This window comes from Lepidochelys olivacea (genome assembly GCF_965140295.1).
Source record: "Lepidochelys olivacea isolate rLepOli2 genome assembly, chromosome: 5".
In the NCBI taxonomy this organism is placed as follows: Eukaryota; Metazoa; Chordata; order Testudines; family Cheloniidae; genus Lepidochelys; species Lepidochelys olivacea.
This window is the reverse complement of record NC_140415.1, coordinates 112,517,871-112,533,549: the sequence shown is the minus strand read 5'-3', so window position 1 is coordinate 112,533,549 and position 15,679 is coordinate 112,517,871. Positions and strand designations below refer to the sequence as shown.

At 41.8% G+C, this 15,679-nt stretch overlaps 1 protein-coding gene across 1 annotated transcript in view; it reads right to left on the bottom strand.

Moving 5' to 3' along the window:
* Nucleotides 1-15,679, bottom strand: part of ADAMTSL1 (ADAMTS like 1) — a 268,655-nt gene that overhangs the window by 31,661 nt on the left and 221,315 nt on the right. The window contains exons 22-23 of the mRNA XM_084628002.1: nucleotides 12,212-12,391; nucleotides 9,251-9,385 (exon numbers count right to left, since the gene is read on the bottom strand). Coding sequence (XP_084484128.1) covers nucleotides 9,251-9,385; nucleotides 12,212-12,391 — 315 coding nt within the window. The remainder of the gene's footprint in view (nucleotides 1-9,250; nucleotides 9,386-12,211; nucleotides 12,392-15,679) is intronic.

Below are 15,679 nucleotides of genomic sequence, written 5' to 3'. Positions count from 1 at the left end.
AATATATTGTAGGTATCATTAGCAGGGGTATTAAAATACCCAACATTTGTTTGCTATTTTCTCTCTTCTTTAGGATGATGCTTAAATTCTTCTCACAGTTCTAAGCAGTGGCTGGAGCAGATGGATTTACTGCTTTTGTTTCAGTTCCCAGCTATTTTAAATGGTACCTATGTTCCAGTCTCTCTAAATTCATGAGATTGAGCTTTATTCCAAAAAACTGCAGCATCTCTTCCTGTGGCTGCCTTGTAAATGCCGTCCAAAACATTTATTTGATTATATATCGCGCATGCTGCTGTGCTTCTCCCTCCTTCTATATACTGATCCTCGGGTGTGCATTATATTTTCAAAAATCACTACACATCAGGAAGATTGTATTTCTGCTGATCTGAAAAAACACATGCAGCTTGTGGACTGATGCTTTGGGGAATGATTTATCAAATGTTTTCATATCCATTTTCCAAGCAACAACAAGCTGCTAATCTACAAGGAAATATTTAAATGAAGAAACAGATGCCAAGTAACCTCATGCTATTTTAAAAAAGTGGTCAAAATATATTCTTCCTCCTTCTAGTGTCTGTCATCTCTGCATCTGATAGTTAATCACTGTTTTCATCTGCAATGTATCTTCAGACTCCAGTGAGCCTGAAGGCAAAAGCCCTCACGCAAAGATTATATCTCATGTATACAAAAAAGGAGCCATTAAAGATTCTGCATTCACCATGCCAAGTATCTGCTGTTACCATGGCATTTTACTATACTTCGATGAGGAGGTATCATTATACCACAATCATTGGGGAATTACACATATTATATTTTTAATGGCAACCTCTCTACTTCTACAAACTTCACTTAGGGCCCAAGCAAAGTTTGACTCCAACAAAACTCAGCTTTTCCAGAGTAAGGATTTCAGGAGAGACCCTGACTTTCTAGCTGACATCTTCTCTAATGTAAGAAAATGATGATCTTGGGCCTGAAATGATCAATTCTGTCTCTGTTGTAAACCTGCAACTTTTACCATGTCTGCCCCTTCATAAATGAAGGCATGAACTCTGCTGCCCTGAGATGCATTCTGACAGGTGCTGAGTGCCTTCTCAGACACATCTATGCACCATTAGACCTCACTGAATTCCAGGGGACCTCAGGCACCTCACTCAATGGGAACTGATGTGTTCAGTACCTGGAGGAGATGCCCAGTATTTTACAAGACCAGCCTCCTTGCTTGCACATGGAATACAAGCATGTGTGAATGAGTTTGTGTAGTTCCTGTCCCACAAATACACATAACATGCTATCACTGGTACAGTTTGAGATGAGAGTCCATTGCCCAATTCATTTAAAAGGGTTTTGCTCACTTCCACCATTCATGGGTATGATGTTACTCATGGATAAAACATCAGTCTTCTTTCCCCCTTATTACTGGGCAACCTCATTTCAGCAGCAGCTATCATATGGCATATCGCTCTACAGCATCACTTGCCACCATACTTCTCTGTGACATCTCTTCAGCATTAAGCGTCAGCAGCAATTGTTGTGTCAAAATACACCACACTACAAGCAAAACTGCTTGCTGACTTTTTGAACTCCAAACTTGGATAGGTCATGGAATGATATTCCAGTGAGACTGCATCCCAGTGATCCCATGTGGGCAGGCAAAGACTTTGATCTAAAGCACGGGTCTTAAAGAAAGCCCCCACTCCTAGAAATATGGATAAGGACTGACTGATGCTCCCATCGAGGTAACATAGTAGAAAATGTGTGTCTGCCTATTTGCCCAGAAGGCAGAGCCAGAGAGGAACATAGCTCTTTATGAACAATAGAAGTGATTTATTTCCTTTCTAGCTGGGGGAACCTTTGCAAGCACCAATGCAGAAACAGCCTGCCCCAGAGTCAAAAATAGGCACCATAGCAAGAAGACACTATTCTTCAGCATGAGGTAGAGTGTCCTCCATGTTTTCTCACATATGGGCAAGTAAGAGGGTGTTTCCCATCAAATCTACTACATCTCTTACTATTAAATTCAAGGGGAAAGGAACTTAAAAAAAAACATGCATGAGGAACAGTCAGGCACACAGCAGCAGAAGTAGGAACATGGGTGCAAAGATGCCCTTTAAGCCCTCTTTACACACCATGGCCCAAGTTGCACTCTGTAGTTTGATGGCAGCTCAGACCTGGCCCATAGGTTACTCTTATGATTACATTTTGCCTATGAGCCAAAGGATGGGCAGATTGTGGTGACACCCAGCAGTATCTTCCATAGAGCTACTTGTGTGGGTAACTGCTCTCACCACTAGGAGTAAAGGAATCACAGCCTGGCTCAGTTTAAGCAGAGGTGAAAGTAAGCCGGTACGCCCCGGTACGGTGTACCGGTAAGAGCTGGTGTGCCGTACTGGGACCGGCTTTCCCAGATGGCAATTTAAAGCCCTGGGGTAGCGGCGGCGGGGATTTAAAGGGCCCCGGAGATCCGCTGCTACTGCCCCAGCCCTTTAAATCTCCACCTGAGCCCTGCTGCCGAAGCCCTGGGGTAGTGGCGGCGGGGCTCTGGCAGGGATTTAAAGGGCCCCGGAGCTCCAGCCCCCGCTACCTCCCCGGCCCTTTAAATCCCCGCCGCCACTACCCCAGGGCTCGGGCAGCAGGGCTCAGGCGAGGATTTAAAGGGCTCAGGGCTCCGGCAGCCACTACCACAGCAGAGCCCCAGGCCCTTTAAAGCTCTGTCAGAGCCCAGAGCCCCGGGGTAGCGGTGGCAGCCTGGAGCCCCCAGGGCTCCTCAGTGATTTAAAGGGCCCAGGGCTCTGCTGCAGTAGCGGCAGATGGAGCCTTGGGCCCTTTAAATCACCTCCAAGCCCCGGGGTTCCCAGCCGCCTCTGCAGCTGGTAGCTGGGGGGTGATTTAAAGGGCCCAGGGCTCCCAGCCGCCGCTACCGCAGCTGGAGCCCTGGCCCTTTAAATCAAGATTTAAAGGGCCCAGAGATTTAAGGCCCTGCCTCTTCCAGTTCAGGCCACACCTCTTCTGGTTGAGGCCACACCCCCTGCTCAGGACTCCGGCGTACCGGTAAGTCCTTTAAGTTATTTTCACCCCTGAGTATAAGCCACATATTCCAGTTTTGTTGCCTGAATAAAGTGGTGAGAAAATAAAGTTAAAAACAAGACAAAACAATGTCTTGAGAATTTTTTTTTTTTTTTTAAAGAGTCTGGTATCTCTGAAAAGTCCCCTCTTGGCAGCTCTCTAGCAGCTATAGGTAGCAGCCTGCAGAAAAGGCAAGCTACAGTAAACACTTTAGGACAGCAACTAATAATAGTTCTGTTAGTTTCAGAATTTTGCTGAATTGGTCAAATTTGGCCCACATTTTAGCTTTTGTCCAAACATATATTTACTAGGGCTGTCAAGCGATTAAAAAAATTAATTGCGATTAATCGCACTGTTAATAATAGAATACCATTTATTTAAATATTTTTGGATGTTTTCTACTTTGTCAAATATATTGTTTTCAATTACAACACAAAATACAAAGTGTACAGTGCTCACTTTATATTTATTTTTGACTACACGTATTTGCACTGTAAAAACACAAAAGAAATAGTATTTTTCAATTCACCTAATACAAGTACTGTAATGCAATCTCTTTATCATGAAAATTGAACTTACAAACATAGAATTATGTACAAACAAGTTTGTTTACATTTACAGGAGATAATGCTGCCCGCTTCTTGTTTACAATGTCACCTGAAAGTGAGAACAGGCGTTCTCATGGCACTGATGTAACCGGCATCGCAAGACAGTTACATGCAAGATGTGCTAAAGATTCATATGTCCCTTCATGCTTCAACCTCCATTACAGGGGATATGCATCCATGCTGATGATGTGTTCTGCTTGATAACAATCCAAAGCAGTGCGGACAGATGCATGTTCATTTTCATTATCTGAATCGGATGCCACCAGCAGAACGTTGATTTTCTTTATTGGTGGTTCGAGTTCTGTAGTTTCTGCATCAGAGTGTTGCTCTTTTAAGACTTCCGAAAGCATGCTCCACACCCCGCCCCGATCAGATTTGGGAAGGCACTTCAGATTCTTAAATCTTGGGTCGAGTGCTGTACCTATCTTCAGAAATCTCACATTGGTACTTTCTTTGCATTTTGTCGAGACTGCTATAATACATGAACTATATAGCAGAATGCGGGTAAAACAGAGCAGGGGACATACAATTCTCCCCCAAGGAGTTCAGTTACAAATTTAATTAACGCATTATTTTTTTAACAAGCATCATCAGCACGGAAGCATGTCTTCTGGAATGATGGCCGAAGCATGAAGGGGCACATGAATGTTTAGCATATCTGGCATGTAAATACCTTGCAATGCCAGCTACAAAAGTGCCATGCAAATTCCTGTTCTCACTTTCTGTTGACATTGTAAATAAGAAGAGGGCAGCATTATCTCCTTTAAAAGTAAACAAACTTGTTTGTCTTAGCGATTGGCTGAGCAAGAAGTAGAACTGACTGGACTTGTAGGCGCTGAAGTTTTACATTGTTTTGTTTTTGAGTGCAGTTATGTAACAAAAAAAAGTCTACATTTGTAAGTTGCACTTTCAAGAAAAAGATAGCACTTCAGTACTTGTACGAGGTGAATTGAAAAATACAATTTATTTTGTTTATCATTTTTACAGTGCAAATATTTGTAATAAAAATAGTATACACTTTGATTTCAATTACAATATGGAATATAATATATATATGAAAATGTGGAAAAACATGCAACATATTTAATAAATTTCAATTGGTATTCTATTGTTTAACAGTGAGATTAAAACTGTGATTAATCGTGATTAATTTTTTGGGGTTTATCGTTGAGTTAACTGCGATTAATCGACAGACCTAATATTTACAAAACCCAACACCATTACAAATGGTTCCATGGGGCTGTTTTAAAAATTCCAGTGTTTTTTTATTGTAGTGTAGGCATACCCTAAGTACACTTAAATGGTTACTGCAGCTATAGCACTTCAGTATAGACATTTGCTATACTGACAGGAGGGGTTCTCTCATCAGTGTAGGTAAACCACCTCCCCAAGAGATGGTAGCTAGGTTGTTGAAAGAATTCTTCCATCGATCTAGTGCTGTCTGCACCGGAGGTTCGCTTGGCATACCTAGATCTCTCGGGGGTATGGATTTTTCACACCCCTGAGAGACAGAGCTATGTCCTTGTAAGTTTCCAGTGCAGAAAAATTCACATCTCTGAGCAGCATAGTTAAGCCAGCCAACCACTGGCATAGACAATGCTAGGTCAATAGAAAAATTCTTCTGTCAACCTAGCTACTGTCACTTGGGGAGGTGGATTAACTACAGAGACAGGAGAACCTTCTTGTCACTGTAGTAAGGCCAGGTTTACACTAAAAGAGTAAAGTTGACCCACACCCCTGAGTGATGTAGCTAAGCCAACCTAACCTCTGGTGTAGACAGCGTTAGGTTGATGGAAGAATTCTTCTGATGACCTAGCTACTGCCTCTTAGGGATGTGGAATACCTACAGTGACAGGAGAACACCTCTCATCACTGTAGTGTCTACACTTCCCACATAGGCACATTTGAAAACTCCACGTATAGTGCTTATTACCACGAATAGGTCCCAGTGAAGTAAAAGCGACTACTCGTTGATGTTTGATAGCAAATCAATGTTTGATAGCAAATGTATCTGGCATGAGGCCCTTAGTTATTAAAATTATTTTAATTTGCATGAGTTTTTATTGGGACTGTAGGTAAAGGAATTCTAGTTGAAGTGTATTATTATTAATCTTAAATTGTCTTTTCAATCCAGAAAAATAATTTTGCATTTTGATAGTGGCTTAGAAAAGTGCCAAGTGGCCACAAATATGGTTATAAAATCCCAGCATGTGAGAGTTAACAGTAACAGCTTCTCTTTTTGCTTGCTTATCTCCCTCATAGTAATCTTGTGGTCAATTTTTGAAGAACTGTGTCCAAAATAAAAATATTTTTGTATTCCTCACAGAAAATCTTGTAGAATAGGGACTAATCTGAAAACTTTCAAAGGAAATAAGTGGAATTGCAGAAATTTACTACTGTTTCCCAGATATAAAAATAAATGTTAATTTTCTATTGGTTTTCCATGAAATGCTAAGTTTGTGTCACTTTAAAGCACTTATGGAAATATAAAGCAAAGAACTGGACCTGTGACATGAAATCTTATTTTGCACATGCCACAAGTTAAGTAAACCAGAAATTATTGGCATACGTAATATATGGCTCATCACTCATTGCCAGTTTCAGTTCATATAAAAATTGGGTAAGTTCCCAAACTGAGAGGTGCTGCAGGTTCTACTATGAGAAAATCTTGTCCTTAATAGTAGGAGCTGAGTTTGGTAGATAGCTGAGCAGGGCCTGCCATAGGGGCACCATAAAAGGGTTGCAGGGAGAATGGATGCATAGCTGGATGCATCTTACTGATGATTTGATAAGGAGCAATGGTACCCTCTGGTCACTACCTGAGAAAGATAACCATGGGGTGCTAACTAGACAGCTGGTGGGCACGGCTATGGAGACTACTGTCCCTTCACCTCTAAAGGTGGTTTGCTTCTGTGACCTCTGAAAAGGACATTGTTTAAGGGCCTGCTCAATGGGAGTTTTGCCACTGACTTCAATGGGAAAAGGATGAAGCCCCAAAAGAACTCCCTCTCTGCCCCTGCAGCCAAAATGACACAGTTGGGAAGTGTGCTACTGAAGGATCTCTTTCACCTGGTGAAAAGCAGCCTGTAAAACTTGGCACCCACATTGTGGCCCCAAGACGCAGAGCTTTACCACAAGGGAGGTCCACAGGGGTTGAGATGGGATGGCAAATGGATCCATGTAGTCATTGAAAATATATTGGGGCAGACACACTAGAAGAACGTATGCAGCATAAATGACGGGCTGCAAGCCTTGTCCTTCAGCTTTTAATTCTCATTCAATTAAGTAGTACATTCTTCTTCTCAATGTGCAAATTTAGCCTTCTCATGCTTCACATATTTTCCTCTTCCTGTTAAGGAAGCTGTGTTTAACGAGGTAGCAGGCAAACCTCACCAATTCAGATTCTCATTTCACGTAAATCCTGAGAAGTCTGGATACTTATCAGAATTTACCCAAGGGTTTCAAAGTTCTCTTCTTTCTCTTGTCTCTTAACTCCTTCTCCTCACTGAATCCTTCACTTCCATGATACCCAACTTTTCCCTGAGAGGATTCTCCACTTACATCCTGTCTCTCAATCAGTTGACTCCCAGCTTCCTGTTTCCTTGCAATTCCCAACAGCATCCTCTTCATTCACCACACCCTCTCAGCATCAAGTCTTTTAGAATTAAATTAGAATATCACCATCCAGAGCATGTGAGATCTCTGTGTAGAAGATGGCTCAATGCTTAGGAGGCATTAAAATGGACCTTCTGGATTACAGAATAGGAAGGACTAGAGGGGACAGCCAGATGGGGTAGCTGTAGAGAGGGGTTATGGAGATAGAGTGTCTATTAGATAGTTGCAGAGAAACAGAATTTGGGAGCAAAAGGGAAGGGAGTCTTTTATCCTAGTCCATGCTGACAAAATCCTAAAAATTAATCTAGTGTCAGTTAAAAGAATGGCTGAGGTGTGGGCCAATTGTTTTTGCAGAAGTAAGTGGTCTATCTGTAGCTGAATGCAGGTAGGACAATACGTGGCTAACTGCAGACAATAATTGGATAATTTGCACGTGTATCGAATGCTTTGCACACATGTTTTGGCTATGCCATGTTGTGTCACCCACTTATATATGGACAGTTTGGTTGTATCTGTATGAATTCTAGCAGACTGGATACTTCAGTCCCAGCCCATCTCTTATTAGAATATCTATCAAGAACTTTCTTATGTTTTTATAATATCAGGTCAACTTCAGCAATGTGTATCTCCACAGAATAAATAGAAGTACATCAAGAATAAATTTGGCTTGATATTGGGAACTCCTGGAGTTTCCTGTACCCTAAGCAGGAGCAGCAGGCTAGGGGATGATATGGCCCCATGAGACTAAAGTAGAGGTTATTATGTACAGACAGATGCAAAACACATTTTATGACTGGTGCATTATCACTTTCAGATCTCAACAAAAAAACTTCTAAAGATTTTGCTTGGAAAACCTGAGAGGAAATGGATGAAACAGAAGTGACCAAGTCCTAGGACTGCGAATGCAATAAAACCACACCTGAAATGATTTATTGAATGCTATCAAATACCTTCAGATATTTCCCCCCCAAAAGAGCTCCTTAACTGCAGGTTTGGTGGAAGCACAAATGCAATCCAGAGCAGCTTGCTAAGAAACAATTACAGATGGACACAGATGTCAGCACTGAGGGAAAAATAAATCCCAAACAAAAATAAAAATGTAAATAAAAATTCCCCTTATAGAAATATTTGCTATTGAATGTAAGCAAAGAGCTGGTAGGAGGCCTGTGGAAAGGAATACAATCATTCTTATCAGCACTGAGACAAGGTACAGATCCTCTGCTAAAGATTTACAATCCTGCTTCTGCCAGGTTAAAAATCAGTACTGAACTACTCGATGATTTCAGTGAGAGTCATGATAAGGCTGCCTGAGAAGCTGGTTGTTTAACTGAGCCTCATATTAAATATGACCTCCAAGATATTGGAAGAAAGGGAGCTTAGAAATAACAAGAAAAGAATGAGAATCTTTTTGCAAACAGACTGTGTCCATAGGCCTGAAAACACTCTACAATATACGGTAAGGGTTGGAGTGCAGAGGAAAGAAAGACAAAACAGAAACGTTATAACTAGAAGGTGGAGAAGAATGAAATAATGGAAGAAGAAGATCATTTCATTCAGAATTATTTGCTTGTAAAGCTTGGAGCACACAGAAGATTAAAACAAATACCACAATGAAACAAACAGCTTGCAAGAGCAAAGTAAATGTAGAGAAATGGACAAAGCTCTGGGAGAAACCCTGCAGAAAGGACAACAGGAATGGATGACTGAAAAGTAGAGACCAGTAGTTATGTGGAGAGGAAAAGGAGACCGAAGCACAATCTAGAGTACCTTTAACCTCATCCTGACTCCCTCATCCATCTTTTTGTTACATCCACTTCCTGTGGCTCTTACTTCGTGTATATACAGTGTCCAGCACAAAGGAGCCCCTCATATGCCCCTGATCTGGATGAACATCTGGATCTGAATTTTGCATGTTCAGCCCATTTCTCATACTTTTATCCAACAAACTTTAGAGATCAACTTACCGATGAGGACAGAACTTCCAGGATTTAGCGCCAACCTTGTTCCTGAAGGAGAGGTCAGCACTGAGGGAATATCCGGCCCCGAGATTAAAAGCATTGTTGTCAAGTCTTCTAATTGAAGGAGGGTTTGTGGGGGGTCTGGAAACAGATTGAGAGACTGAGATGACAAAGAACACCATAGCGGATAAGGTATTGAGGAAGTTTTAACTCAGCTGTCACATTATTTGCTGTGCTGGATCATCAACATTCCAAAGGGGACATACTAGGCAGTACTGGACAGCGTTAGAGGTGTGCTTTGCCTGATGTGTCAGGCACATGAGGAGGCAGGGAAGAGGTTAAAATAATAATTCAGGGTCAGGCACAAGCCCTCAAATGCTAAGAAAATTTGCATTAAGGCTATTACAGCATCCTTACTGTGACTAGCTAGGCACTGCAGCACATTTAGTTCACTAACAAAGGAGCCCCTCATATGCCCCTGATCTGGATGAACATCTGGATCTGAATTTTGCATGTTCAGCCCATTTCTCATACTCCTTTAGGGCTCCTTTAGTTCACTAACAGATAGAGTCGCTCAGAACAGATGGGAAATTCACACAGCACAGCCAATACAGTATCTAGTCATAGCACACTACTGCTTGAAGTATGCCAGGCCACACTCCAGGACTTTCACTGCTCTGTAGCTGTGTCCACATGAGACTTTACTGAATAGCAAGCTGGTGCAATGTAGATTCACCCGTTGGCTTGCCACCCAGAAACTTGCCACATAGAGAAGTCTCAAATCACAGTGACAATATTAATGGTCTAATCCAATGCCCACTGAAGCCAATGGGAGCCTCTTTATTGACTTCAAAGGACTTTGGATAAGGTCATAATTCAGGATTGTTTTAGCACTGAGCCAAATCTGGAAGGCTACTCAGGCAAAACTCCAAATGCCTAAGAGCCCAAGTTGCAGAGAGTTATTACTGTGAATACAGCTACTCTCAAGTAATACTGAAGTCAATGGGACTCTGTGCAAGAGTAACTGTCTGCGTGAGGATCACTTTTCACAGGATCAGTCCCTAAGGACTGTAGGATTTGGCCCATTATTAATTATAAGATGACAGTGATCCGATTTTTGTATTTTGTTTCCTGTTTTCCCCACCACTGTCATTTAAGTGACAGTAAATGTGATAGAGGAGAGAGAAAGTGGATGATCTTTTACTGGACCAACTTCTGTTGACGAGAGAGAGAAACTTTTGAGCTCACACAGGTCTCCTGCTGATAATAGCTCATCTGAATTAATTAGCCTCCTACTCCACCTTTTCATGTTCTCTGTATGTATGTATATATATATCTTCTTACTATATGTTCCATTCTATGCATCCGATGAAGTGAACTGTAGCCCATGAAAGCGTATGCTCAAATAAATTGGTTAGTCTCTAAGGTGCCACAAGTCCTCCTTTTCTTTTTGCGGATACAGACTAACACGGCTGCTACTCTGAAACAGGTCAAGACATAGTTCAATGAAAGATACTACCTCACTCAGCTTCTCTCTCTCTAATATCCTGGGACCAGCATAGCTACAACAACACTACAAACATTAAACTTGATGTAAGTGAATGGTGGCCCCTTCCCATTCAGTTAAATGGGGCTGCAAGTTGAGCCAGGGTTGCTACTGTTATGTGTACTCATTATGACATATATATGGCTCAGGTGTTTCACACTATTTCTTTTTATTAAAATGATTGTGAAAGTGATTTGCCTACAAATGGGTATAAGCTGCCTGGCAAAACAACAGTAACATTGTATCTTTAAAAAAGAAGCCATTTTTCGTGAGCAGGAAAAGGAAGCCATGTGAGAATTATGACCTGTAAGATGAAACTCAGGTTGTCATTTTTTAAAATCTAGGCAGATAATTTTTAGATCAAGTTTCTAGGGTTGATCTGAAGTCACATGGGACCCATGTGAACATCAAACAGAGGCTGTAGCGCTGTCCTTAAGACTGAGAACTTTCACTTTCAAATCTTCCCCAAGAACTGGAGGCTTTGAGGCAGCAGATTCTGTAGGGCCTAGGTTCACCCTGCAAGGTTGAATAGTTGAGATTTAAACAGGCAATATAATAAGCCCTGAAAACAGAGTTCTGTAATGGACGCTTTTTAATGGTGTTGCTGCAATAATATGTACATGGTTACAAAACGTGCACGCTTCATTACCCAACGTACAGTAGCGTTTACATAGTCCTGCCGGATCTTTCATCTCTCAGACAGCAGGAAATGACACAGATGTGTTATTAGGGAGGCAAATACATCAGCAAGCACAATAAATCAGCCGCGGATAAAACTTCCATCCATGCTTTGGGCCTGACAATATCTTTCTAAATCACCCAGCTAGACATTCAGCCTGCCACCGTGAAACCCAAGACAAAGTAAACTTCACCCTTCAATGAACTGAGTTACTGTTTTGTAAAAGTGCACAGGGTTTATGCATCTGTTAGTGAGGTGTGAAATTGCTCAGTGTCACTCAGTGTTTTACCGGGGGGGGCTGCTTCTCGGAGATGGAGCATTACACAGGATATTGCCTTCATTTCACGGGTGCCATTTTGGGGAATGGTCGGGGAGGGGACTGGTTCTTTCCTTAGCCATAAAATCTGAATGTGTGAAAATTACATATTAAAGATTTTTTTTAGCTTATTCTTTTTTTCTCTTCTAACCCACGTACCCTTCCCCCCTCCCTATTCCAATATCTTCTGCCTTCTCCACAAATGAAGACAGTCTTGTTCCTGCTTATGTAGGCTGCTAACACAATTAGCAATTTTTTTCACTGGAACACAAAGTGGTTTATATTACTCTCTCTTCTGTTATGTCCTCTGACTAGCTTCGAAGACAAAAATCTGTTTGGTGCCTAGGTTTCGTGACTACAGTGACACGTGGGAAATGTCATGAACAAATAGCCCTTCCATAGACAACGTGCATTTCTGTAGCTTACCAAGAATCAGCAGCTGTGTGCTTTCAGTCACCTCTCCACGAAGATTGGCTGCCTTGCAGGAGTATAACCCCTGATCAGACAGAGTTACATTTGCAATCAGCAATGAGCCATCATGCAGATGATAGGCAGGGGCCAGCTTGATCCTATTCCTCAACCAAGTAACTTCTGCTTCAGGTACACCTGGAAAGGCATTAAAAAGAATAGGAGCTGGATGGAGGTTTTACTACTAGGGACAGACAAAACAGTTGGGATAAAATAATAATCAAAACAAGCCTTTAACCAAACTTCCCGGCCAAGGGTTTTTGAGGTTCAAAAGAGTTTGGTCAACTCTTTCAATACATTAAAATATATATATTAAAGATAAAATAAATGCCTTTGGATTTCCTGGATCCACTCTGGCCTGGAAACAGAAGGGCCACGCTTTTCTGAGGGAGGCTTTTCTAGCAGGATTTGTGTTCTGACTATAAGCAGGCAGCACCACTGGAAATCCTAAGAGAAAGCTGGTTCTTATGAGATTTTCAGTCTAATTTAGCAGAGGGAAACGACACCTTTTTCTATAGCTTCTTCTCATGTCATGATCTAACACAGGGGCAGCATACAAGGAACAGAACACCCCCCTCTGCAGCACCAGGATGGAGGTACCACCACCTGCGTAGGACTGTCTCACCTTCATTGACTGTTCTCTATGTAACATCACTGAAGAATGTTCTGCATTTTACAATGCTGTGCAGATAAACAGGGAAGATACACATCAGGATAAGCAGTTGATTTAGTGGAGCTACTCCTGGCTAGAGAATTTTTCAGATTTCCACGCCTATGGTTCAAATTTCAATAACTCCGTCAACTTCCAATTTGCTGTCTGATCCCAAGGTTCTTTTACTTTTTTCACAGTGCGAAGCGCACATGAAAATGGCAACTGTCTTGTGGGCCACCCTCCCAATCACGATCATATAACATTCTTGTGGCAATCGCTTACAGAGCAAAGTAATATTTAGGAACATGCTGAATGTATTTTTACTGTCTTTTAAGGTGATTTAGAAGCTGAGAACATGGAACAGGAGACAGCACCATGTGATGAGCCAGCTGTTCATGGGCCACTAGCAAGTGCTCTACAGACCATGAGTGGTCAATAGATGACATTTTGTGAACCACAGGTCTAATCCTTTGATATAGGCTGAGAAGACTCTTCCTTGGAGCTGTTACCCCGACAGGAATTTGAATGAATGAATGTTTATCTGTGACTATATGTTCAGAAAGGTAGATCTTCCCAACAAACTAATGGTTTGCAGCAGTTGGGAGGGTGCTGTACGTTCTGTGGTAAGAAATCTATTAGACTGGAAGAGGTCAGTTATTTCTGGAGGGTATTAAGATACAAAGTGACCTTTTGAAATCCCCCAGACCTGCTGCAATTGACTATTAATGTGTGACCCCACCTTCCACTTCACTCCAAGTCAACTGGCAAGGACAGGGTACAAGAATTTAAATAAGGTTCGAAGTCTGCCTGTCAGTTATCCCAGTTTGTAAGACAGACAGGCTCCACCTCTGATCTCTGTACTCTTTCACATAACAAGGATACTTCTGTCTTCACTGGGTGGCTCAGGGGATAGAGACTTTTGCCTCTAAACCAGTGGTTTAAAGCCATCCCAGCTCACGTAATTCCTTGCCATCGGACAGCTGTTCAGTAGCGTAGGCGGAAGGAACTGGTGGTCTTGATACAATCCTTGTGGTAATGTGCCCACATCATGAAAACCATCATACAATTGGCAATTTTGTTGTCAGTCACAGCAGAAAGACAAGGACCCAGGGGCACAGAGAATGAACACATCTCTAGGGACTAGACAGGCACTGTGTGAAGTCTCAATGACTAACTGATTCTAAATGATTCGTGGGGCCAATAAGCAACATACAGTGCTAAGCAGTCAGAGCTTGAAAGAGAACAGCTTGCCCACTTCTGCAGCATCAGGGTGCTCTGCCTGTTTTCCATCCCCGCTGCACCACCAGCTGACTTTGCCAGCATTTGGCACTTGCCTTCAGTGCCACCCCAATTTAGGCACAATCTATTCTATAATAGGTATTTCTGCTTTCTAGTCTAATACAGTAGCTGCACTACTTCAGGATGCTTACATTGAATCACATCTTCATGTTACCAGCACTGCCAACCCCAATCATTCAAAAATCATGAGCCAGGCTTCAAAAAAACAAACCTCCCCGCCCCCAGGAGATTTTAAAAAAATAAGGTTGGAGCTCTTTTTCTTTGCTTTCTGAGCCTTTTGGGTGCACGTGGTCACATTTTCAAACTTTTATCTGCAACTATGAGGTTAGAAATTTGCCTTTTTTTGGTTAATGAAAGTGAGATCTCCCATAATCACATGACCCCAGGAGCTGGGACTTTAAGAAAAATATCAGCTATGGCAATGCTTGTGATCACGACAGTTGACAACTGTGCTACACTAATTCACTTCTTTGCAGATGATTGCATGGCTGTTCAGATGGGCCAAATCCTGAAAGGCTTACCCAGCTCTTACTCTGGTAAAACTCTCATTCATGTCAAAGAGAATTTTACTTGAATAAGTACCACCAAGGATTGCAGGATCTGGTCTGTAACACAACTGTATAATCTGCAGCTACCTTTGCGACAGAACAGATAACTTTGCACATCCAGAGTCCAGAACATCTATAAATGTCCTTCTCTGACCACCTGTACAGAAAGGTCACTCTTCCTTTCTTCTTTAATCTAAAGCTTCCAAGTTAAACATAAATGTATTGAAACCAAATGTTATAGCTGTACAGAGAAAATTGGATGGGGGAGGATGAGAAAAAATGTACCTCTCAATGAGCAGCAACTTTGTTTTTGTGTATCCTTCTTACATGAGTGGCTTACACAGTTTACACCAAGGAAACAGGTAATGAAACCAAGGTTACAGCAAGCTGGCAAACACTTCAAAAACTGAAATATAAAGATGCAGGTGCAAACATGTGCAAAGCCACTCTTCCAAAGCCTCACCACAAGGGGGAGCAAGAGCATTTCAGTCAGCCCCAGCTCTATGTTTTGTCATGCAGTTGTTGTCCAGAGGAAAAGTAGCCTAAATAATAATGTCCAATATAGGAGAGAATGCAGTTTAAAGAAAATAATAATAGAAAATGAATGGCTGAGAGAAGGGAACTCAAACCAAGTCTCCAGCATGAAGCCATAGTACAATATTTTTCATAAATGTGAAGGAAAGAGCAGCCTAAAATTAAAGTTTCAGGGTCAGATCCTCAGCTGGTGAAAGCTGGCATCATTAATTTGGTTTCATTGGAACTACATCACTTTACACCAGTTGAGGATCTGGCCCTAAGCCATTTAAATTCCCCTTTGGAAGTAAGATTCTTTTGTCTTTGTGAACTTTTCTTTTGTTGAGCCTACTGGGCATTGAATGATGGTGTTTACCCCGGCAAGCCAATACTTGCTAATAGTATTTGTGCCCC